General features: G+C 41.6%; 1 protein-coding gene across 1 annotated transcript; it reads right to left on the bottom strand.

The window, feature by feature from the left end:
• Nucleotides 1-29: 29 nt before the first annotated feature.
• MINDY4B (MINDY family member 4B) lies at nucleotides 30-25,532 on the bottom strand. Its single transcript, XM_075132184.1, has 11 exons — nucleotides 25,390-25,532; nucleotides 24,695-24,871; nucleotides 22,021-22,140; nucleotides 18,426-18,520; nucleotides 15,307-15,472; nucleotides 14,799-14,864; nucleotides 14,094-14,164; nucleotides 13,150-13,222; nucleotides 10,819-10,992; nucleotides 4,067-4,247; nucleotides 30-2,351 (listed from the first exon to the last, which is right to left on the bottom strand). The coding sequence occupies exons 1-11, from the start codon at nucleotides 25,486-25,488 to the stop codon at nucleotides 2,212-2,214; spliced, it is 1,362 nt and encodes a 453-aa protein (XP_074988285.1). The 5' UTR covers nucleotides 25,489-25,532; the 3' UTR covers nucleotides 30-2,211.
• Between the last annotated feature and the right edge of the window lie 801 nt (nucleotides 25,533-26,333).

The raw sequence follows: 26,333 nt of genomic DNA, 5'->3' as shown, positions 1-26,333 counted from the left end.
ATGGAACAGTTAATATCATATGACTTTTTACTTTTAGATGTTCAGGTATGTCATGTTACATAACGTTTACATGCTTATACATATAAACAGAATATTTGTATGTGTTGTACAGAGAAAAAGAGACAAAGAATGACAAGAAAACTGAGAGGAAGTGTATTGTAAAATGCAGTCACTAGAATACTCTGTTCCTGATTTGTCAATGTGTCTGGGTATCTGAGGCAGGAATCAGTCACCAGTTCTATACCAGAGCTCTACCACTGACTTGTTGACATGATGTTGTTTTTCCTCTCATTGAAATTAAAATGCAGTTTTCAAAAGGGTTGGATGAAACTAACCCAGGGTGAGTGTTTTTTCTCATCACTGTAGTTCACCAAAATTATAAAGAAATTGGTCTAGATAAAATGTTTTGTCAGAAAAGTCCAAGTCCTATAATGAAGGGGAATTGTAAGAATTAATTTACAGTGGAAATTAATTTCCTGTTATAGTTTCATTTGAACAGACTACCAGCTTCTGTTTCCTCCATATCTATTATGGTAGCACTCAGTTGGTTAGTTGCCAGGGCTCTGTTTTTCCAGAAATAGATACTCACTCCATAGTAATAGTTTAACTTTTTTACTAGCAAAGTGGTAGCGACTCTGATTACCGGTTAAGTTGGTGTGTGCAGTATATGGATGGGGTGACCACCTGTCCCAAATTGGGTGGGACAGGCCTGAAATGCAGAGTTCAAGTTCCGGTCCGGGGCTGAATGACTCTGGGACAGCATTTGTCCCAGAATCCCTCCGGCACAGCTCTGCACTTTCCCTGAGGCTCAGGGGTGGCACTAGTCTCTTCCGTGGCGGGGGTCTGAGGTGAGCCAGGCAGTAATAAGAGCTGGTCAGGTAGCTTGGGCCGCTGTGGGGAGCCTGGGACTGTCCACCTGCCCTTGGTGGTGTGGCTCGGGGGGGCAGGGACACTGGCTGGGGTCTGGTCTCGGGCACCCCAGCCCCCCATCCAGGGCAGGTGGAGGGTTTGGGGCTCCACACAGTTGCCCGGCTCCTTGGGCTGCTCTTACCATAGCCCGGCTCCAGCCTCTGGCCTGGCCAGGGCCTCTGGGTTGGGTGGGGTCTCAGGGGAAGAGGAGGAGGAGAAGCAGGGGGAGGGGCCACAGCCGGGGGTGCAGGACTCCTGCATATGTCCCGCTTTTGCCTTTTGAAAAGATGGTCGCCCTATATATATGGAATGCACACAGGGAAGGGACAGCTGTCCACAAAAGACCTTGTAGTAATCACTGGGCCAAAGGAATCCCTGTGTGAAACTGAGTCCTGGCACAAGGGTGCAACTGGAGTGCAGAAAGTGCAGTTCTACTCTCCACCATTCTGAAATTCAAGGAATGAATGTCATTCAATATTTGAAGCAGGGCTACATTCTCACATTTAAAGTCTTCGGGTGGGACTTTAATAATTGGTCAGAGTTGCCTCATATTTGCTCCCAGTGCGAGCAAAGTTAGGTCAATGCTGAGTGCATTTGAAAAATCACATGCTATTGTACCTTGCAACCAAAAATGCCTCAGAAGTGAGCTGTATCTAGTTCCCAGCTTCAAATCCTATGCTCAGTCCACTAGGACGCTTTCTTTACTTACAGTAGAAGATTTCTTTTTTCAAAGACATTAATTAAGTGACAAGTCAGAAGTGCAAAGAATTTGAAACGTTGAGCAGCTTGCATTTCATACACATCAGATGAACATAATGGTCATTTATACTATCCTCGCTTTATTGACTCTGATTTTATTTCCCCTATGTACAACACATATAGGAGATACTATTATTCAATTAACATCACTGCTTGCCCTAGGAGAAAGTGATAGTGTTGGTGTGGCCCCTTCTTCCTCCCAAAAAGTTGCCATGCTCCACTTTTCTCCTTACTCTTTTTTCAGCCTGCAGCTGTGAGAAGTGTGTGTGTGTGTGTGTGTGTAGCATAAACTACACCCCCTCCCAGAATTCTTGTATAGATTAAAAGAGTTTAATAATGAATTCTTCTGTTTCATAAATGATAATTTATAACCAAATGCAAAGTGATTCGTAGTAGGCTATAATGCCAGTCTAAGCTGGGAGTCGTGTTAAGATGGCAAAGATTGTTCTAATGGTAACAAAGCATTCTTTTCCTCAGTGGACTTCCGTACTTTACAGAGCCAGTCACAGGGCCGTGGATGCCACATTTTTGCAGTCTCTTTCTTCAGAAGAATGGGACAGCCCCATTCCAGTTGATGGCTGCCCCCTCCCACTTCGTTCTGATTGCCATCTCCACAGAAGGAAATCTCTTTTCTGGGTCACTTTCTTCACAGTGATTCTTTTCCCAATGATGAGAATGAGTGTCTGAAAGAGCAGTGCCCCAAATTCAGTGAAAAAACCCCAGCAATATGAGTCTAATTGCTACAGCTCCATTGGCTGTTTTGTGCAACCGCTGATCAGATTTTAAAATTCCACATTAGAAGCCTAATGGGACTGTGTGGTAATATTCTGCTCTTCTACATGCAGAGCTGGTCTAGAACTGCTAGGCAAATGCAGCTATTGCAGATGAAACTCTAGACTCATGGCAATATGCAGTTTAAATTTAACATAGGTGGCACTGCTTGCTTTCCAACAGTTCATAATTTCAAAGGCGACTATTTTAAATGTTCAGTTTTTGGGGTCAGAATTTCAGAAAGTGAGGCTTGAAGTCTGTGGGCATTACAAGCATATGGGCATGCAACTGGAACGAACTTTTGGTGTAAAAATGGACAAGGACCTCACATCCTAAAAATCTGACCCTAGTTTACAATAGCAGTAATGACCTCTGGGTGGCACACTTCCTGGCAGTTTAAGATCAGCTATGTTAAAGGCCCTTGGGCTCTCAATCCTTCCCCTTGATTATAAATAGGCTGGAGAGGCCCTTTCCATCAGTTATTACTTGATTCTGAACTCAGTGAAATGGTTCAGAATGAAGTCTTGCTTTCCCATGGGTTATTGTGCCAGTCATTAGCTGTTTAGAAAGCTGTTATTGAAAATACATCCAAGTCTGCACCTGCAGCAGCATGCAAAGCTCAGGATATACAGTTTATTAAATCAGAGCAGCCATAACGTCCCCTAGTGGCTTTTAGATAGCAGTGATGGGGCAAAGGGTGGTGGGAAAGCTGCAGGTGGGGTTACAATGTAGTGCATGGAATGAAAGTATAATCGTTGAGTCACAGTTCTAGGGCCCATCCAACCAGAATGGCAGTCCCTGAGCCACCTCCTGCAGATCCAGTTCCCGGCTCCAATAAACTGCTGTACCCCAAAAGACCTAGCCTCAGCGGCGTACAGTGCAGTAGAGTAGCAGCAGACTGGCCATCGTGGCACAGTCTCTTTCTGTACCTATTAGACACAAATGGATGATCTGGCCTATGGGCTGCAACATCATGATGTATCTGTGCCATTGTTTCATTAGGGGAGGACAGTTTTGCGATTAAGTCACTGGACTGGGACTCAGGAGATCTGGATTCAATTCCTAGGTCTGCCATTGACCTTTGGCAGGTAATTTAATCTCTCTGTGCCTCAGTCTCCCATCTGTAAATGTGGATAATAATACTTCCTCTCTTCCACCCTTGTCTATTGAGATTGTGAACTCTGTAGGGCAGGGGCTGTCTCACACTAGGTGTCCGTACAGCACTTGGTACAGTTAGGCCCTGATTTTGGTTGGAGCCTCAAGTCACTACTGTAATACATGTAATAATAATAATGTGATCCCAGTCCTGCATGGTGCTGTGCTCTCAATTCCTGTTAATATTGGTGGGTATCGAGGATGCTCAGCATCTCAGAGGATTCTTGATATTCATATATAGATTCAAAAGTGGTCAATTCTATTGACAATATTCTTAGATATTGGCCCAATAATAGAGCTTCTGCTCAAGAATATTATCCCCACCCAACTGATTATGTCTCTTAAAATCAGCTTTTGATTTGAGCCATCTCTTATGCACTGTTTACTGTATCTTCTACATGAACAGACTAATATTAAACACTGACAGTGATATACATTTAAATACCTTTCTTTGATAAGCTTAAATGCCTACCTACTGTTAGATGTACTGTTTTTTTCTGTGATGGCTGCCCATTATATAAGTAAAGATCAAAGATGTGTTCCATTTTCCAGTCGGATAAGAGCAGCCTGTTTGTGCTGAAAAGAACACTGTATATGCCACTGATGTTGCACAGCCAGATGGGTAATTTAGGAGTCTTTAGCATGCTTCCAACCTGGGGGGGGAAAAGGGTATTTCAAACATACTTTCATTATTAATAGGCACTTAATGTCTATGTTGCTTTAAAGGAACATTAGTTTTACTGCTCTGAATACAGAGTTACTAGGAGGTATTACTGTCCATTCCCTCTAGTAATATCTCTGCAGATACCTTTTAATCAGGACATGAGTAAATAAGTCAAGGTGGTATAAATGATATATGTCTCAAGTTGAACTCCAGCGCTGATGAAATCCTCACCTGTGCTTTCATGTCTATTGATTTACAGCAGCTGAGGATCTCACCCACTATGTTTTAGCTTGAGAAGTGCACTTTGCTTTATGGATAGTGTAATAAAAAACCTCCAGTAGATCCTAAGCCTGGGAATACATTTACGGGAATCAGCTTTTAAAAATAACACTGACATAATGGGGTTCCAAATGGTCTAAGAAAGGGTGAGATAATGAATGGGTTGTAGCCAGTTCAACAAATTGTGGACCCAATTCCGCAGTCCTATGTTCATTCTAAAGTGCATTTGTGCAATTGCTACTGAACATTGGTGCTATTCTGTCAGTAGGTCTATGTGGTAATGTAAGCAGCTAACATCAGCATCTGAAAATATAGAAAAGAAACAGTGGTATGATGTGGTGTGACCGTGGAGAGGAAGGTGTATTCAGCGGGGTTTGAAGGGCTGAACGTTGCAACAAGAAAAGTCTTTCTAAAAGTATGTAATCTATTTCTCCCCATGAGTAGCAGTGAACTCTCCCAGTCCAGTATGTTTCCAGGTAGTCTGAGCATTGCATTATCCTCCAGGACCTGCTTCATAATGTCTCTTCATAGAAACCTCAGACCTCTGGGCTAGGTTGTGATCTCAGTTACACAGGTGTAAATATACAGGAACTCTCTTGGGCATAATTCTCATTTCGCTTACTTATATAGGTTTTAGGGCTGTCAATTAATTGCAGTTAACTCATGCAATTAGCTCAAAAAAATTAACTGCAATTAAAAAAATGAATCACGATTAATTGCACTGTTAAACAATAGAATACTAATTGAAATTTATTAAATATTTTGTATGTTTTTCTACATTTTCAAATATATTGATTTCTATTACAACACAATACAAAGTGTACACTGCTCACTTTATATTATTATTTTTTATTACAAATATTTGCACTGTAAAAATGATAAACAAAAGAAATAGTATTTTTCAGTTCACGTCATACAAGTACTGTAGTGCAATCTCTTTATCGTGAAAGTGTAACTTACAAATTTATATATTTTTTTGTTACATAACTGCACTCAGAAACAAAACCATGTCAAAACTTTAGAGCTTACAAATCCACTCAGTCCTACTTCTTGTTCAGCCAATCGCTAAGACAAACAAGTTTGTTTACATTTATGGGAGATACTGCTGACTGCTTCTTATTTACAGTGTCACCTGAAAGTGGGCACAGGTGTTTGCATGGCACTTTTGTAGCTGGTGTTGCAAGATATTTATGTGCTAGATATGCTAAACATTCATATGCCCCTTCATGCTTCGGTCACCATTCCAGAGACATGCTTCCATGCTGATAACGCTCCTTAAAAAAAATAATGCGTTAATTAAATTTGTGACTGAACTCTTTGAGGGAGAATTGTATGCCTCCTCCTCTGTTTTACCCACATTTTGCCATATATTTTGTATTATAGCAGTCTTGGATGGTGATCCAGCACATGTTCGTTTTAAGAACATGTTCACGGCAGATTTGACAAAATGCAAAGAAGGTATCAATGTGAGATTTCTAAGGATAAATGCAGCACTTGACCCAAGGTTTAAGGATCTGAAGTGCCTTCCAAAATCTGAGAGGGAGAAGGTGTGGAGCATGCTTTCAGAAGTCTTAAAAGAGCAACACTCTGCTGCGGAAAATACAGAACCCAAACCACCAAAAAAGGAAATCAGCCTTCTGCTGGTGGCATCTGACTCCGATGATGAAAATGAACATGTGTCAGTCTGCACTGCTTTGGATCGTTATTGAGCAGAACCCGTCATCAGCATGGACGCATGTCCTCTGGAATGGTGGTTGAAGCATGTAGAGACATATGAATCTTTAACGCATCTGGCATGTAGATATCTTGTGACACCGGCTATGACAGTGTCATGCAAACGCCTGTTCTCACTTTCAGGTGACATTGTAAACAGGGAGCAGGAGGCATTATCTCCTGCAAATTGTAACCAGACTTGTTTGTCTGAGCGATTGGCTGAACAAGAAGTAGGACTGCGTGGACTTGTAGCTTCTAAAGTTTTACATTGTTTTATTTTTGAATGCAGTTTTTTTTGTACATAATTCTACATGTGTAAGTTCAACTTTCATGATAAAGAGATTGCACTACAGTACTTGTATTAGGTGAATTGAAATATACTATTTATTTTTTTATAGTGCAAATATTTGTAATAAAAAATAAATATAGTGAGGACTGTCCACTTGGTATTCAGCGTTGTAATTGAAATCAATCTATTTGAAAATGTAGAAAACATCCAAAAATATTTAAATAAATGGTATTCTATTATTAACAGTGCGATTAATTGCTCAATTAATTTTTTAAATCGCTTGACAACCCTAATAGGTTTTATAGTGATGTAACACCACTTAAGTTGCTTTGGATTTATACAGGGGTAAGTGAAATCAGAACGTGCCCCCATAACTTAAAACAGAAAAATAATGGGGGTGCTCTCTAAATCGTATAAAATGTAGTAAATACTGCTGTTACAGAGAACAGGCCAAATTCAGTTCTGGTGTAAGAGGACATAAGTCCATAGACTTCGATGGAGTTGTGTCTGCTTACAACAGGGCTGAATTGGCCTCTCATGAAAGGTCTTGTGTCTCTGTTGGCAGGCTATTGTGAGGATCACTTGGGGAAATGCAAATTTAATGTCTCTGGATGTGGCCTTTGAACCTTGTTTTCATTGCTTTTCCATTAAGTTTGGACTCTGATGTCATATGATATATATTTGGCAGTCTCAGACCAGTGCTTCATCGACAAACAGCTTGCATCCAATGACCATTAACATTAAGTCTGGTGTGTAAAGATGAATTACCAAGGTGAAATGAGATATGACCAATCTAGAGACAGAATAATTCCTCACTTTGAGAACAAAATCTGTCAGGCAGAATTAAGTACTGAAGAAGAAGGAACCCCCTAAACAGTTTATAGACTCTAGTCCTTAGACATATCCATGCAGTAGTTTATTAGGAAAGACAGCTAAGATTAACTCTAGCATTTGATGGTGTAAATAATTCCTCATACATAAAAGAAGAAAAGAAACTTTATGTTTTGCATTATTGTGTATTCTCTCTTGTTTGGGGAAGGGGGAAAGCATCCTATCTAGAAAGATTAATAATGCAAGTCAGCTGAAAAAAGTGAATTGGACAACAATGTCTTGTATGTCAAGTTTGAAATGATCACCATGCTATTGATGTATGTAAGCCTCAAGAGCATGACAATGAGAGTAACATATGTAAGGAAAGAAAGAACAACATGTATTGAGTCTTCTCTGGATAAGTGAAATTAACCCCAGAGGGTCATGTTTGCATTTGTTCTGCATTAACTAGATCTGTGAAAATATTTCAGTCTTAAAAAGGGAACTAATATAAGAAAACCTTGGCTCAGGTCCACAAAGGTATTTAGGATTCCAAATTTGGATCTGGGCCCTAGTAACTCAAGACCTTAAAATAATGTCCCAAGACATTAAAAGACTCTTCAAGCAGCTTAAATCCCATCTTCATAAAGGGCAGACTGTGTTGTTTTAAACTCCTATGGGAGTAGGCAAAAAGCAGATGGAAGTAGCAGTTTCCCAGCATTGACAGTCTAGAAGTGTATTTGAATCTTTAAAGCAAATTGTGACTGACTAAACTTCACAGCACCTCTGGGAGATAGGTAAATCTTATCCTGATGTAAGCAGTGTCAGGATGAGCTCCACCCTGACATTTGGTGGTGAGGTGTGGCACGTTGTGGAAAAGAACTTCAGGGGCCGATCTCATTTGCATAGGCACACCCACCCCGCCTAGAATGAGGCCATAGCTGCCCAAATGGTCACTTTGGCTGCTGTGGGATCCCCAGTGTCTCTGTTATTGGGGCAGGAAGAATAAATTGTTATTACCCTGATTATGGGAACTGTGCTTGGAACTGTACTTGGCCTTTTGTTATGATGGAGGGACTCACCATCAACTAAGTAGCACTCGCTAGGCAAGGGTCATGGGTTTTAAAACTCTGTGAATTGAGAGAGGCTGGGGACAAGTATTAATACTTGGTGGCATGGGCCCCTTGGTGAGGGCCTTTCATGCTAATTGCACTTTCTCCTCTCTCCACTATGGAATATCAGAGCTAATTTTGATTCCATTAGGAGTCTAGTTACAGGCTGCTGAGCTCACTTTGGGCTAATGATGTACCAGCACTGAGGCTCCCCTACTACAAGCTGAATTCACCAAAGAGCTGAACTGACTAAGATTTCAGTGAACTGAAATCACTGAGCGTTGTGTTAAGTAGTGGGGGAGCCTGAAGATATATTGTGGAGCAGTTTGTGGGACGGCTGGAGTGCCTTGTGGACAGGCTGGTGGAGCAGTTCGTAGGACGGCGGGAGCTGCTGGTGGGACGCGGAGCAGTTTGTGGACCGGCTGGTGGAGCACGGAGCGGAGCTGAGTGAAGGAGTTCGTGGGGCGGCTGGCAGAGCGAAGCGAAGGCCTATGGAGCTGTGGGGTGGTCAGCTTCAGATCATGTAAGGTGCCTCTTACCCCCGTCCCATCTCCACCCAGGTTGGGAGGTAAAGCTCCGCAGATAAACTTTCAAACTCTGGGGCTGCCCTGACCAGGGACAGAGACTTTTGGGTCATTGGACTTTTGGGACTTTGGGTGATTTGGGGTTGCTGGACTCAAGAACCAAAGGGAAAGGGGCATGCCCCAATTTGCTTGGGGTGGGTTTTTTTGCTCATGGGTTGTGTTATGAATCCTGTTGGTGGTGTTTTCCCAACATAATGCCACATTGTTTCTCTCTGTTATTAAAAGGCTTTTTGCTACACTCAGACTATGTGCTTGCGAGAGGGGAAGTATTGCCTCTTGGAGGCACCCAGCGGGGGTGGTATATATTTGTCCCAGGTCACTGGGTGGGGGCTCGAGCCGGTTTGCATTGTGTTATTGGAATGGATCCCCTAGATATTGAACCCGGCCCTTATTGCTGCCAACTCTGACGGGCAGAAGGGTTACACTTATTTTACAGAAAGGAAAACAGAGGCATTGACAGGGTATTTGAACTGCCCCAAAGCCACACAAGTCAGTAGCAAAGCCAGGGATTAGAACCCAGAGAATCATGACTCTCAGTCATGAACACCATCCGTCAGACCACACTGCCCTTCTTTACATATACATCAGAGTGTTTCATTGTCTTCATTCTTTCCATCAGCGATACTTTCACTCTTCAGCCAATTTTATTACTGTGTTTGATGTGTTACTCTGAGGGCTGTAGCTTTGAAGCCCTGGAGTTTGCAAGGCAACACATTGAGTACTGGGGTTGTTCTCCTATGGCCTGAACAAGGGTGCTGGAAAACCCTTAGGGAACAAAGGAAAAGAATAGGGAGCACTGGAAACTATACAGCAGCTCCTCGGATCTGCTGGTGGTGTAGGCACGTGAGCAAAGTGTGGTTGTTTTAGCCATCTAAGTGGAAGCTCCTGTGATGCAGCAGGCCAGGGATTGGACAAAAGGAGGGGGCAGGAGTGTGCCTTAAAGGTTCAGCATATGGGCATCTAGCGGTGGGGATTGAGTATGGAAGGCGGGTGGGAAAGTGTGGGAGCTGTAGACTGAGAATGTGTGTGTCTGTGTCCAGCAGTAACTGTAAATGTGTGGCCATCCATTGCCCTTCTGCATTGGCAGTGAGTGGAGTGTGACTTATACAATGAGAATGTGTGTGTGTGTAGACCTGGCTAACTGGGGCTGGCTGCATTTTGGCTTAATGCAGACATTGTCAGCTTTAGTTCAGATGGCTTTCTACAAATGTATTTCCATGTTTTCTTTGCATGATCCTCCTTTTCCCCCGGTCCCTCCTCCCACTGACTCCACCTACTTTCTACCCAGCTACACTCAGATTATGTGCCTATGATCTGTTTTTATGCTAGTTTTGTGTGTGTCACTGTTGGCACGTTTTAGCTGCATGGCAGGGTGGCATTGAGACAACAACCCTGTAATTACCTAGCCTTCAGATGCTTTACTTCATCACTTATTGCCTATTCCCTTATTCCACTGCCTTTTTCCAATGCCATGATGTGGCCCCCACCCTCAGTAACCGTTGTGCTTTCATTATATTGCCCAACAGGAACCTTTCTAAGACGGTTTGCAGGTTTCACATGATTTGTCTTCATTAGTATTTTATCTTGAGTTACCTAACTCAAATTAAGAACACGCTTTATTTTCCAGTGAAGATAAGCTCCCAGTCTACAGAGGCTAAATGAAATTTAAGGGGAAAGCTGATGATATATAGTGCACTCACTGTAATAATCTGAAGCCAGGGGAACTGAGCATAGGCGTGTCAGTGCAGCTCAGTGATTTGCATACGCTCTCACCTGGAAGGGTCTGTAACGCTCCACTTCCTCCTTGTTCCAGTGTAAATAGCCCACATCACTGCGGGCCAGGACTCCATGCAATAGTTCTTGCACTCCACCTTCACTGTCAAATTTCTGGAACCCATTAAATACATGTGGACTTGCTCTGCCTGTTAAAATGACGTTGAGAATTGCCTAGAGGGGAAATGACCTACAATTACACTTTCAGGCAGCGGAGCAGAAACTACGCTCTAGAATTCCTTGCTGTTGTTCATCTTTCCTATAGCTCCTTTTTTTTCTCTATATAGAGTAGGTGGCACAAAAGCATGATTTCATACACATCGGTCTTAGGCATTTTCAGGACACCTGTCACCCTGGTATCTACATGCCAATAATAGTACTTGCCATTACATAGAGACTTCCAGATGTCACTTCCCTGTGACAAAGATAAGTATTATGAACTCCGTTTTACAGATGGGGAAACTGGCGCAGAGAGGTTAAGCGACTTTCCCATGGCCACATCGTGAGTCAGTGGCATAGCCAGGACTAGAACTCAGAAGCGTTGCCTCTGAACCCAGGCTCATTCTGCTAGACCATGCTTGTGTTGATGGAAGTTTCAAAACTGTATAATCAGTAGTAAAAACCCCATTGTGTCTATGGGAATGTGAGGATGGATTCATTATATTAATTAATGAAAAGATGGGCAGGCAGCAAAACCAAACTCTGATTTCTGCTTACAACAGGTTGCCATCCATTACTTCACCAGGATGTGCTTGCTATTAAAGACAACTTCTGTTCTCTTCTCATTTCCACTTGTTTTGCAAGCATCCTCAGAGAGGAAAAGCAATTGCTATGATTCTGAACCCTAGGCACTTAAATCTTGCTTGTCACTGATGTCTCCCACAAATAATTGCATACGTGCTGAAACTAGGGGTGCTGCAGCACTCCCTGGCTTGAAGTGGTTTCCATTATATACAGGGTTTACAGTTTGGTTCAATGGGCTCTCAGCACCTCCACTATAAAAACTATTCCAGCATCCCTGAATAACTGAGGTTTATTTTATGCTGCACAAGCACATATATCTATTTGCTTCCCCCTAACACCTGCTTGTACTTCTGTATTATCCTTTAGTGTGCCTTGAAGATAGACCTAGGTAGGCGATCTGTACCTTCTGATGCCTTTTGATTCAAGTAACTAGAAGCGGGAAAATATTTGCATTTACATTTGTAATGCTTGCCATGTGAGCATTTTTGCATTTTGTCAAAAATCCAAAACTGGCCCTATTTTTGAAAAAATACCAAACTAAAACAAGCTCACTATCATGTGAACCTTTTTAATTTTGCATGTTTTTAGACTTAATTTCCTGTTTTTATGATCTTTTGCCCCCAAAGCCACATAATTTTCAGAGGTGGAAAAATACCTAATGAAGCCACCATAGCAGATGTCAGGAGAATGCCTGAAGCTTTACACAGCCCAGCAATGCCCTTGGCAATAAAACACAGCATTTTGCGACAGTAAAAACCATAATGATGGCTCTCAATCCTCATTGTCATTTCTGGATATAGACATCCAGCACACAGTAATCTGCTTTTCTTCTCTGCAAATAATAGATGCCAGATCCTTAGCTGGTGGAAACTCATGTTACATCCATTGAATGAGGATCTGTCCCATAACCCTTTATGGCCTAACATTTGCCTTTTAGCAGAACATAGTAAAAGTTATGACTGTTTTTCTACCTCAGCCACCAAATGATGTAGGAAATCATCTTCATCATGGGTAACATTAGTGATTCAAATTCTGGGAGACCAACAGTCAGCTATGGTAGGTGTATGAACCATGAACAGTAAAAATCATCTGTTTGATAGGACTTGTAGAGGCTGACGCAAATAGTTTTTGAGTGGGGTGGGATGGGGATATCTACTGGGCCTACTCTTTGCTGCCTGGTTTGTTCTGTTTTCTCATTGTATTTTGGTGTGTGGTGATATTTTTTGAGACTACAAGTTTAGTTGTGGCCAGGACATCTAGAGTTTGTGTACAGATGTTCTTTTTTATATTTTAAATGGAAAGTAAGAAATCATAAAAATATTTTTGTAATTGGGAAGACCTTGATGGATTCTTTCTGAAATTGAAAAGACTAGAAGCAATAATGGAAATTGACCTAAAATGCGTACACTAATGTTAAGACGGTCAATTAGGAGAGCACGATTCTAAAGTGTCAGAAATACCTTTTGACCATATTTGGAAGTGGAACCATTTACCTTTAGGGGGGTCTTATTAAGAATTGTGAATATTAGGTAAACTGATTACACATATTTTACAAGAACCATTCAGGAAAAAATCACATAGTCCTACCTGTCTACAGATGAAGTTTCCAAGACTGAATTGTAACAGATGAGATGTTGTGAAGTCTAGATCTTTTTGGAGCCTGTGCAACCAAAAACAAAGTATTATTGTGGTGTCAGCTGAATGATAGGAATGACTCTGTACATCAGTGTATGATTGTCAAGAAAAATTAAAGTGGCAATATGTTCCTCAGGATTCTTTTGTTTTTCTTTATTACAGGCAAGGCAGTGGTGATTGAGCTATACTTTTATTTATAAACCCAGGTTTAACTTTTATTTGAGTTGGATCTGAGATGCAAAATTCAAATTTAGACCCAGACCCAAACTTTCCCAAAATGTATGTATGTTTGGTTCACAAGGTTTGGTTCCGGGTGGTCTTTAGCATTTTCTGGTAACTATTATTAACAATTCTAATACCTGTCTTTAGGAATTGAACTGAAATGTTCGTGGGTAACATTTTGAAAAGTGCCTAAGACCTGGTCTACTCACCTATTTTGTATGGCTATATCTATTTTTGTTAGGGGTATAATTTTTTTAAAACTAAAATACTGATACAACTCTGGTGTGGATGCAGTAATATTGGTATAAAAGTGCCTTATATCAATACAACTTATTCCCTATCCCACATAGGAATAACTATACTAGTATAAAGCACCTTTACACCAATACAATTGCATCCATTCTTAGGGTGGGGATAGAGGTTGTGCCACTTACCTTTATTAGTATTGTTAGAGTGATAATTTTTGAGTGTATACAAACCCCTTAGTGATTTAGGTGTCTAAGTCCCATTGACTTTCAGTCACTGTCACCACTATCTATGTGATAAGAGTTGGTACAATACAGGTATAATTTGGCTTCCCTCTCCTAATTCCTCCCAGTGTCATGAGGAAAGAGACCACTTCATATGATATTGCTAAACATGTATAGAAGGTTTTAAAAAAAGACATAATTTACCTTTCCAATGTCCTAGAGAAAAGCAAGCTGTATAGAAATAAGATCACACCATGGCTTCCTTCACCTTTGAACTGATAAAAAAACAATAAAGAAGGAATTATGGCAGTTACCCATGATTGGTTGAGATACCCCTTCTGTTAACTCTTCAGATTTGTATCCCTTGCGCCTTTTGCTACAATCTTAGATGAAAATACTGGACCAAATGCATGAGCTGCTACTGCAGTCAATGGGAGCTTTGCCACTGACTTATTAATCACAGTAGGATCAGGTCAAAAGGGGTGATAGCAATCTTTCATATCATTTCTATTATTTCATAGAACAAACTACAGTCCTATTTGTTGTTTTCTTTGTATGCAGATTTTAACAAATGATTTTAGTGACTTTACAATTTTTTTGTATTTTTACAAACCACTTTTTCATTAACATAAAATTTAGCTCCTGATTACATAGAGTGGAGTATCCTGATCCCATTGAAGTCACTGGCCAAACTCCCATTACTTTCACTGAGAGCAGGATCAAGCCGCGTAATGTATTGTTCTAATTTCCTGTAGTGAAAATCAGAAATGATTCATGACATGTTCATTAAGTTTCTGAAGATCACATTAAATATGATGTTATAAGCAAGATCAGTTTTTATACGAGAAATAGAATGGGTGGGAAGCAGCAAAATAACTCAACATAAGAAATTGCTTATTCCTCACTTACACATTGTATATGATCACAGATAAATTTCTGAGCTGCTTCTTTCTCAAAAAATTCAAACAGCTGGAGCTGTAAGTCAGGAACATAAGAAAAAATAGAACAGAAGACATTAATTATATCCAAAAGTGGAGTTTTCAACCCACTGTTGTATTTCTTTCAGACAAACAAAAGAATAATATAGGAATCTAATCTGACTCTGCCTGAACTAAGGCATTCAATTATATACAGGAAAACTAAATAAATAGTTATAAAGTTAACATGTTTGCCCTTTTAGGAGGGTGGGAGAAATCATAGTTGTTAATCAAAAATAATTATAGCCTCTGGATTCATATAAAGAGATAGAAATACCTTTCAGAGCTCCAGCTGTGACATGGATCTTAAAGTGCTTATAATTTGTAATGTATCATAAGGTAGGGCACGGGTTTTATGAGATTTTATATTTGTCTTTAAAAAAAACCCCACTTTTTTCTGCAAATCTTGTTTATAACAGGTACTGTATTTTCTTACTTACTCTTTCAGTCAAGTTATCTATTTTGTAGTCTATATTGGGTGTAAAATAAGTATCAGTGGTGACAAGACATACAATGGCTTTCCGACATTCCCCTGCTGTCCACAGAATATCTCCCAGAGATTCTGCAAGAGCGTTTTCTTGTTCTGTTTGGCTCATTTCACATAAACTGTAATGCAGGACACAAAAGAATATGAAAGGCATGGCAATGGCCGATGAAACTACCACAGGAAAATTCTAAGGCATTGTGTACGCTCAGGGACATCCCTGATTCAGCACTCTGTGCTGGCATCTAAACATAGACAGTGCCATACTGGGCTTTGTATCAAATGAGCTAAAGGACCGGCACAAACGCAGCTACACCAACTGCTGGCAATTGTTTGCTGAATCAGGGCTGTGCCTGAGGATAGCCAAGGTTGTCACGAACATTATGGTGTTGAAGGGTTTTCTTATTATTATAAACGAGTGCCCTGTGTTCTGACATGATTTGGTCTTTCCTGTGTTAGAACCATTTTATAAGCATGCTACAGAATTATGATACAGTTCAATGAAGGTTAGGGTTCTAATATTCATTCTCTAACCTGGGTTGCCTCTGTCTGCGAGGGGTGAGACCACGATGTGTTATGATATGGTCAGGATACTATATCATGTAATAACCTGATCCCTGACACAATAAAATATGTATGTAGATCGGCCTTAGTTGACAACCAAATTCTATCCCCACAGTAAAACCTGTGAGAGGAGGCCAGAGGACCTTGAAGTGTTTCTGGCAGATGATCCTCTCATGGGGATGAGCTTAGAGGGTTGGAGGAGGCTAGAGTATGAAAATGATAGCACTGAGGTACCTGCTTCTCTGCAGCACTGCCTCTGCCCCTCCCTAGAATCATGCTGCCATTGGCTGTCCATGTCACAGGCAATTTTGTAAGTTAGTGCTATTAGCAGCTGCATTAGTTCCTGCCTGGTTATCTGCCGCTGTTAAAGGGGGATGGGGAGCATGGCTGGAAGAGGTTTTAGGAGCTCTGAGAAGGAGGACCTTGTCACACTGGCTTCCAGCCCTTCAGATGCGTTCCCACTCAACTTTAGTGTATTAGCTCCCCTCCAAGCCTCACTGAGAGGGGTTTAAAAGTTTCTGTTAGATCTTTGCTCATGTTTTTGTCTCTCTCCTTTGGTTTCTCTGAGGGTGTTATTGAAGACTGTCACTGCCAGAGAAAGGAAGATCTGCCTTTATAGCAAGTGCAGCTTTACAGAGCTATCCTGATTACCCTGTTTGCCCTATCACCTGAACTAGGGCTAAGCAAGTTCCTGTTAAATCCTGCCTGATCTCTCTGAACCTTGGGCTGCTTTTTGTGGGTTTCAGTGCTGCATGGCATAACCTATAAAGAATTAGGGCCTGGTCCCATTGACAGCGATGAGGTTTTTTGGTTCATCAGGAAAAGGATTGGGTTATTGGTTTGACCATATTCTTGTTGATTTACTTTCTAAATAACACATTATATGAGCCATTGAGTTATTTTCAAATAGTGTTTAGTGCAGGCAAATAGTATTTTTGGCCTGCAGGCCACTTCTGGGTATAAAAATTGTATGGTGGGCCATGAATGCTGCAAATTGGGGGTTGGGGTGTGGGAGGGGATGAGGCCTTTGGCTGGGGGTGTGGGCTCTGGGATGGGGCTGGAGATGAGGGGTTCGGGGTACAGGAGGGTGCTCCAGGCTGGGACTGAGGGGTTCGGAGGGTGGTAGGGGGATCAGGGATGGGGCTCAGGATGGCAGGCTCCAGGCAGCGCTTACCTCAAGGAGCTCCCGAAAGCAGTGGCATGTCCCTCCTCTGGCTCATACGCGGTGGTGTGGCCAGGCAGCTCTGCACGCTGCCCCATCTGCAGGTGCCACCGCCGCAGCTCCCAGAAGCAGCAGCATGCCCATGGACGGCTCCTACGCGGAGGCATGGTGCTGGCCATGCAGTTCTGGACTCTGCCCCATCCACAGGTGCTGCCTCTGCAGCTCCCATTGGCCATGCTTGGCGTGGGGGCAGTGTGTTGTGAGCCCCCTGTCTGCCCCTACATGTAGGAGCTGGAGGGGGACATGCTGCTGCTTCCGGGAGCCGAATGGCAAGCTCCTGACCCAGCTCCCAGGCTGGAACACTGGAGCGGGTCAAGCCCTTGACCCCACTCCCTGGCAGGAGCTCAAGGGCAAATTAAAAGGCCTTATGGGCTGGGGGCGGCCGTATTTGCCCACCCCCGATTTAGTGGTTTTGTGGCTGTCATAGTGAAATACTTGTCAACCCACATAGCCTGGTTCTCAGCTCCTTGACACCAGTGTAACTCTATTGATTTCAATGGAGGTCCTCCTGATTTACACCAGTGTGAGGAAAGAATCAGGCCCATGAACTCCATGTGTCACAGCCTCAGCTAGTGTAGAGTTAAGCCAGTTTACACCAGATGAAAATCTAGACCGATGTGGTTACTCAGATTTTGGATCCATCAAGGAAGATATCACATTGGAAACTGGAAGGATTTGCTAAGAAAGGAGCTGCAGCAAAAACGGTTAAATTTTTTCCTTTAAAACACCGGTGAATTCCTATTACAATATATTCAGCCAATTAGCCAGCCTGAACCCCAAATCTGGCTCTTTACCAAACAATGCAGTCAGCACATGCATTTGTTATCATTAAGAAGGACCACACGTGCAGAGAGGGATAGCACCTGTGTTTTCAGGGCTTTCATTCATTTTAGCGCTATCACATTGGTGTCCTTTGCAATGACTGCTGACCCCTGCCTTCTCCTTTCAAACACTGACAAAGAATGTGCTTGAGATCAGGGGAGGGTTTTTAATTTCAGTTGCCAGTACAAAGGCCGGCCATGCAGCATGGAAATTGTCCATAAGTTCTGGTCACCACAACTCAAAATGGGCCAAACAAGCAAGTCCCTTGGCCATAAAACTAAAAGATTTCTGAGAGAAAAATCTATAGCAAATGGACCAGATTCTGCTCTTCACGCTTGGATTTGCAGAAGCATAATGGAGAGTAGACTCTGTCTCTGTATAACACATAGGACAACACTAATCTTTCTGTTTATGTCCAAATAATTTAAGTAATTCGTATTTTTTTGTGGGAAAGTACATTTTCTTACCCTTGGAGGGGAATATTTTCCTCTCTATTTCTTACGAACAAGCAGTATTTAATGATGTACACCTGTACAGCCATCAGAATTGCTCTTGCTCCCCCCTAGAAAAATTTCAGAGAGTTAAAAAACCGTAAAAGACCAACCTCCTGCCCCATATACTAGTGGAACCAAACTACAATGCGCTGTGTGGATTTTATGCTAATTCCAGCTGTCTCTGACCAAAGTTTTAGCTTTCAAATACCAGTGTCAGTAACTTGTCCAGCCTGTCTGAGACTCTAAAATGGCCACCATGCTACTGACAGCTCTGGAGATAAATGGAAAAGTAAGTAGAGAGAGGGCTTATGAGCCTAAAATTAGGAAATCACTACCCAAGAAAGGGCACAATTTTGACCCTGCTAGATGCCTATGCTGGGAAGATGTCCCCTTTACTCCTTTATGCTGGCTACAGCTATCTGTATGGTGCAACATGGGGAGAGAGCAGCTGCTGCCCAGTCACTACTTGTCATCCTGTGCAGTGGGCATGCAGGGGCAGAGCGTAGGTGGAGCCTTGAGTAGCTAGCACAGCAGTCTGCTCTAGATATAGGACAGGTTCAGGTTGCATCTGGCTACTTTCTCCCCCTCCCCAACAGAGTCCCAGAGCACCAGAGGGACCAGATTCTCTGAATTGCAATCTGATTCCTGATCTGCTTCTAGAGTAACACAAATAGCTCCTGACCCAGGGCTCATTGCAAAGTCCAACTAAGGCCTAAATTAATAAATTAAGCAGTAGCAGACCCTTCAAGATTAGAAAGTTTTGGCCGGACTAGCTAAAAGTTTTTCAGTGAGGTTAAATGGAATTGCTAGAAAGAATTGCTACATAAATAGTAGATTGTGGACATTCACAACATTAATTGCTTACTGCCGTCGTCTTGCTTTACTTTTAAGGCCCTGACCCAGCAAAGCACTTAGCATGTGTGTAACTTTAAGCACCTTAAAAAGAACAGGAGTAGTTGTGGCACCTTAGAGACTAACAAATTTATTAGAGCATAAGCTTTCATGGGCTACAGCCCACTTCATCGGATGCATAGAACACCCTTACTCTACTTGCGCTACATTGATGACATCTTCATCATCTGGACCCATGGAAAAGAAGCCCTTGAGGAATTCCACCATGATTTCAACAGTTTCCATCCCACCATCAACCTCAGCCTGGACCAGTCCACACAAGAGATCCACTTCCTGGATACTACAGTGCCAATATGCGATGGTCACATAAACACCACCCTATACCAGAAACCTACTGACCGCTATACTTACCTACATGCCTCCAGCTTCCATCCAGGACACACCACATGATCCATTGTCTACAGCCAAGCTCTAAGATACAACCGCATTTGCTCCAATCTCTCAGACAGAGACAAACACCTTCAAGATCTCTATCAAGCGTTCTTAAAACTACAATACCCACCTGCTGAAGTGAAAAAACAGATTGACAGAGCCAGAAGAGTACCCAAAAGTCACCTACTACAGGACAGGCCCCACAAAGAAAATAACAGAACACCACTAGCTGTCACCTTCAGCCCCCAACTAAAACCTCTCCAGCACATCATTACAGATTTACAACCTATCATGAAAAATGATCCATCACTCTCACAGATCTTGGGAGACAGACCAGTCCTCGCTTACAGACAGCCCCCCCAACCTGAAGCAAATACTTTCCAGCAACCACACAACAAAAACACTACCCAGGAACCTATCCTTGCAACAAAGCCTGATGCCAACCCTGTCCACATATTTATTCAAGTGACATCATCATAGGACCTAATCACGTTAGCCACGTCATCAGGGGCTCGTTCTCCTGCACATCTACCAATGTGATATATGCCATCATGTGCCAGCAATGCCCCTCTGCCATGTACATTGGCCAAACAGGACAGTCTCTACGCAAAAAAATAAATGGACACAAATCTGACATCAGAAATCATAACATTCAAAAACCGGTAGGAGAACACTTCAACCTCTCTGGCCACTCAGTAAAAGATTTAAGGGTGGCAATTTTGCAACAGAAAAGCTTCAAAAACAGACTCCAGGGAGAAACTGCTGAGCTTGAATTAATATGCAAACTAGATACCATTAACTTGGGTTTGAATAAAGACTGGGAGTGGCTGGGTCATTACATATGTTGAATCTATTGCCCTAAAGTTAAGTATCCTCACACCTTCTTGTCAACTGTCTAAATGGGCCACCTTGATTATCACTACAAAAGTTTTTTTCTCCTGCTGATAATAGCTCATCTTAACTAATTAGCCTCTCACAGTTTGTATGGCAACTTCCAATTTATCTGTATGTATATATATCTTCTTACTCTATGTTCCATTCTATGCATCTGATGAAGTGGGCTGTAGCCCACGAAAGCTTACGCTCTAATAAATTTGTTAGTCTCTAAGGTGCCACAAGTACTCCTGTTCTTCTTGCAGATACAGACTAACACGGCTGCTACTCTGAAACCTGTCTTTAAGCACCTCAGTAATTACATTGAAGTTACATTGGGACTGCTCATGTTTTCAAACGTAGGTACATGCCTGCTGGATTAAAGTGAAATGTGATCACATTTGTTCCTTATGTGGATCTAGAAACATGTTGGGGCTTTCCTTATGGGACATATTTTGAATTGCCGTTGGGGAGCATGCATATGATTTGAAGTCCTCTACAGTGCATTTCATGGAGAAAAACAACAAAAATAGTGTACGGCTATTTAAAGGATGATTAAAATGTTTAAAAGAAGTTGGAAATACAGACCTGAGGATTGACTCTATGGACTAGGAAATGACAGAAATCATGAGAAAAACTGTCTAGAGAGGGGACTGGATGAGGAAATCTGAAGGGACTGGATTGAAGAAACAAGTTTTATAAATAGGAGACGGTAAATGAACAGAGGAATCTGAACACCAGCAAAACAGAGCTGGTAAATCAGTGCAAAATAACAATACCAACAAAAGAAGAGCAATAGTAATCATATCTGGACAGTTATTACAGAGAAAAACAAAACCTTGAAGAAGCAAGACAAAAGAAACAGGAAGGAAAATCCCACTGCTAGATAGAGGAGTAAACTGAAGAGTTCTCTAAATGGTTAGATTCCTGTGTGCAGTTTCACTGCCTAAAGGAAGAACAGAGCACTTCATTACAAATCTCCTGGAAATCTCTAAATTAAAGAGTCCGCCAAAGGCATGAAAGGGGAAAAGTGCAGAAATGTCTCAAACTCTATTTCAGCCCATTACTTCTAGTACTATTATAAATAAATCCTCTCTCTTTTTGGTATTTATAGCCTTTAGATATTTGCAGACTGCTTTGTCCCCCCTCAGTCATTGCTTAGCCATGCAATATATTCAACTCTTGTAATCTCTCCTCATAAATCATTCTCTCCAGACCCATAATTATCACCTCTGAGCACATTCGAATTTGTCCATATTTCTGGTATTTAGATGCCTGGAATAGAGCACAGTGTTCAGGTGTGATCATGCAGAATTAGAGTCCAGTAAAATTAGAGTACATTTGCAAATCCCCGCAGTTCACTCTGTGATACTGAAAATACATGGTCAGTCATTACATAAAAAAATTTTACCTTTTCTGCCTCCAAAGCATAGGATAGATCAGAATATGGAGCGTGGAACTTGAAACATGATTTTTTCCATTCATAGCTGAAGACGTGGAATGTGTTTCCAAATAACATTTTTCGGAGCCCCTTAACATGAGAGGAATAAAGATAGAATGGGTCAGATTCTCATTTACACTAGGGCCAATTTACACCACTTTGGCAATGTAGAGGGGCCTTCAAGTAGGAGTAAATTACATTTACATTCACTTTCAGGCACCTTCCTTCACATTGCCAGCGCACTGTAAAGTGGTCATAGGGTGCATCTACATTTGAGCTGGGAGATGTAATTAATTCCCAGCTTGCTTACATGTGCCTGTGCCTAAAAATAGCAGAGCGTCCCGCATGGCAGAGGCAGGGGCGTGGCTAGATGCCTGAGTACATACCCAAAGGGCTAGGTGGGATTGTATTTGGGAGAGGGGGAGCCGCCACCAATGACACTGTGCTATTTTTAGGTGCAAGCTTGAGCAGAACTAGCATGGGTACATCTCTGCAAGCTGGGAATTGCACTTCCCAGCTCAAATATAGATGTACCCTTCGTGAGAAGCAGGCCCTATGACATGAAAGGAAAGGAAGCATTTTTGGTTAGTCACGATGACTTATTTCAGGTCTCAATTACAATAAAATATAGCTCTAGGTTGAATTATTAATTTTAGGTTATAGCACCTAGTTAAAAGGAATCCACTTTTTCAGATTTGCTGTTGCTCTTTTGTGTAATTCCAGGAATGAAAGTCTGGACCCACTGAAGTCAGTGGTAAAAATCCCATTGAGTTAAATGGGGCCAGGACTTCACCCCAGAGATGCAAAGGGGCCATAAAACTGGCTTAACTGGCTGCTTGGGAAGTCTCCTGTGTAAGGCGAAGCATAGAACTGGTGTGGCTGTTCACTCTCCCTAGTGGAATGCCTTCATCTCTTTAGTCCTACTCACATGAGTGAAGCCATGTATATACGTGTTTACCCATTCAAAATGGATAAAAAGCCACTGTGCACCGATCACTTATTGTGCTGCACTTCTAGTCAGAAAACACTTAATGGGAACACCTGCCTGTGGTGTTCACCTCGTGAGAGTGTGGCATAGAAAAAAGAAGCTTGGTTTAGCCGAAAGAGAGCACGTTCCCCATACCAGTCAGAGTAGGGTGTTCCTGGGCAAACATCATGAGTCCCTCTGTGCACAGCCTCTGCTTAAGCTACTCCACGTCAGAGATGGAATGATTTATGCACACAGGCTGTTGTATCCAGTGTGGAGAGATTCATTTGAAGTCAGTGCGACTACTCATGTAAGCAAAGTCATTCATATACATGAGTCTTTGCAGGACTTGACCCTTACTATCTATTTTGTAAAAAGGAAAGGAGGACTTGTGGCACCTTAGAGACTCACCAATTTATTTGAGCATAAGCTTTCGTGAGCTACAGGTGAGCTCTAGCTCACGAAAGCTTATGCTCAAATAAATTTGTTGGTCTCTAAGGTGCCACAAGTACTCCTTTTCTTTTTGCGGATACAGACTAACACGGCTGCTATTCTGAAACCTGTCTCTGTTTTGTGTGTGTTCACCAATGCAGTTCTCGTGTCAGAATTTTACCCTTAGTGTTAAATGCCTGAGCTTTATGTTACATGGGTGTTTTACATTAATAGATAACTGGGATTTTTATTGATCCTTACAGCCTGTAGGCACCAAAGACCAATTCTGCAAGTTCCCCATCTTCAAAAATCCCATTGAAGTCATTGGAGACTCTGCATATGGCAGGATCATGCCCCAAAATATTTAGTGACTTAAAAAACTAGCCTTTTGGATAAGGGAAGAATGTTAACCTAATCTCCTGAATTTATGACCAGTGTTCTGACACGTAGGCCAGTGGTTCTCAAAGTGTGGAGTTCCCCCCACAGGGGAACGTGGAGGAACATGTAGGGGGCAGATGGGGCTGGAGCCAGCCTCCACAGGGAGCAGGGAGGGAGCTCCATGCTTCCAGCGCCGCTCCATCCTCACACCAGCTCTGCCTTCAACCCTGTTCAGCCCCGAGTCCTGCTCCACCTCCAGGTCCAGCTCCATCCTCGCTCCCTCTCTGCCCCCACGTGAGCTCCGACCCAAGTCACAGCTCCACTCCTCTCCAAGACTAGGTCTGAGCCCAGCTGCAGCTCCACTGCGCTTCCTGCTCAGGCCCCAGCCTGGCTCTGCCTCTTGCTCCAGCTCCTCTCCCATCCCCAGTTCTGCCCCCAGCTCCATCTTCAGCTCAAGCTCTGCTGCTGAGGAAGCTTTGGCTGTGCAGTAATGGAGGGGTGTGTGTGTAGACAAATTCCATTGCTGGTAATGGGAGGGAGGGTGTGACTGGAAAATTTTAAGCACCACTGCACTAGGCAACAAAAATATCAAATAGCAAAGAAACAATATCCTTTATTATTTGTCATAGTACCTGATAAACATTGTATTATATCAGTTTTGTGGCTTGTACAGCAACTGTGTTCTTTAAAAGCATAATAGATAAATAAATAAATAAATTTATATTCTTCTTATATCAATATCAACAAACTGCACCCTTGAATCCAATAATAATCTAATCCTCATATAACACCAGATAAATTCCCAGGTCTTTCTTGATTTGGTGAGGTTAAATTACAGCTCATGCTTAATTGACAAGATCTGCTTACCACTGCCATTTCTAGGGAGATAGGCAGGCCGCCCAGGTTTGACGAGACTGTAAGCGGTTTGGGGATTAAGAAAGGGATAGTGGATATAAACTGTCCCTGCTTTTTGGAACTTCTAAACTGAGATGCTTCCATTCCATCCTTGTTGTCATAATCAGATTTGTGGTTGTCTTGGTATTTCTATAGAGAGAAATGAACAGGACTTGTATATTCTTTCAGCTGCAGGAGTTAGAAGCTAGCTTATTCCTATGCTTGGTCCTACTAAGTTATTTCCTTCCCCCATACCCCCCAGCATCCTTTTTTCGTAACAACATGGACATGATGAAGTTAAAGTTATTTTAAAAAGTGGTAAAAGATTAAGAATACATATTCTTTGTCATATAATTCCAGATAGTTAAAAGGAAACTATAAAATATACACTGATGTTCTAGATTTGAAATAATACAGCAATATATTTAAAGAGACAGACTGACATGTAATTCTGCAACACTGCTCAAATGGTGCAGTTTTTGTAATAACTGTATAGTTATCTTTCTAAAGGCGGTTTCAAGCCACATAATTCCTAAAATTTTCTGTTTATTGCATTGTGGAAACTAACACACACATAAAATCACTTTCAAGAGTCAAATTCCCAACAAGGTCGGACATTTCTATTTTTGCGGTTGGGAAAGGAATAAAACAAATACTTTTCTACTTACTATTTGGCTTTTCTTTACCTCTTCCTGCAGTATTTCAGTATAACTTAACTTTGAATCTACTCGTCTTTTGACTTGCTGTACTTTTGGACCGATGTCCATAGTTTGCCAGTGTAATGAAAGCAGTTACAGGAGAAGTTACCCAGTGACAGCTGAACCTTGGAAAAGAGAATTGCCTTCCTAGCTGTCTGGATTACCAGAGAACAGGAGAAGATCTCTTTCTTGTCTAGTGAATAAATCATCTGAGTCATAGGCAACTACTGGAAGAGAAGCTTTATTGCAAACAAAAAGACGAAGCTGTCACATCGGCACTTTGAATGTTTTTTCAACCCTGCCGCCTACAAAATGTTATTTATCTAATATGTATTTTTATTTTGTCTTCCTTCCTTATACACTTAGTTTTGAATAGGATTTCTAAAGAGTTTAAATTATTTCACTGTCCCCTATTAGGACATGAACAATAATTAATAATTAAAAAAATCCAGAGCTATTTCTGCTTTAGAACAAATTTGTTCAGGAAGCCATTTAAGAACAGACTTCAATAAAAGTGATGCCTTTAATTTCAAGTTAGTTTATTTTAAACATGCATGATATTGAAAGTCAAATATTGGTTTTATAACCAGAAATGATTGTTTTAGCCTAAATACTAATTAGGGTGAAAGAGTTATCTGTACATATTAATTGTTTTAAATTACTTAATACGCAGTTTACTTGTCTGTCTGACTCACCTTTTATTTTTTTTATCAATGGTTGCCAATAATTTCAGCACATTCTAATGACTACAGTACAAAAATATATAATCTCTGACTAAACTTTTTTGATATCTTTCAATTTAAGGTTTGGGGCAATACATACATTTTGTATTTCTGAACACTGTGTCTTCTTTCCTATGTTTTATAATTGACCAAGAAACTCTTGACTTTTAGACAAAAAAGTTCATTATCCTA

The sequence above is a fragment of the Caretta caretta genome, chromosome 9 (assembly GCF_965140235.1).
Source record: "Caretta caretta isolate rCarCar2 chromosome 9, rCarCar1.hap1, whole genome shotgun sequence".
Taxonomy (NCBI): domain Eukaryota; kingdom Metazoa; phylum Chordata; order Testudines; family Cheloniidae; genus Caretta; species Caretta caretta.
The sequence above is the reverse complement of the archived record's forward strand: the minus strand, read 5'-3'. Positions and strand labels throughout refer to the sequence as shown.

What these genes read in the sequence shown, in the direction of transcription:
- MINDY4B (XM_075132184.1), bottom strand. Translation starts at nt 25,488, where the DNA reads ATGGACATCGGTCCAAAAGTACAGCAAGTCAAAAGACGAGTAGATTCA. An exon ending in AGGTAAAGAAAAGCCAAATA is followed by an intron (nt 24,872 to 25,389) that starts GTAAGTAGAAAA and finishes TTCTCTCTATAG; the next exon opens with AAATACCAAGACAACCACAA. An exon ending in GAAAATATTCCCCTCCAAGG is followed by an intron (nt 15,473 to 18,425) that starts GTAAGAAAATGT and finishes CCTGCATTACAG; the next exon opens with TTTATGTGAAATGAGCCAAA.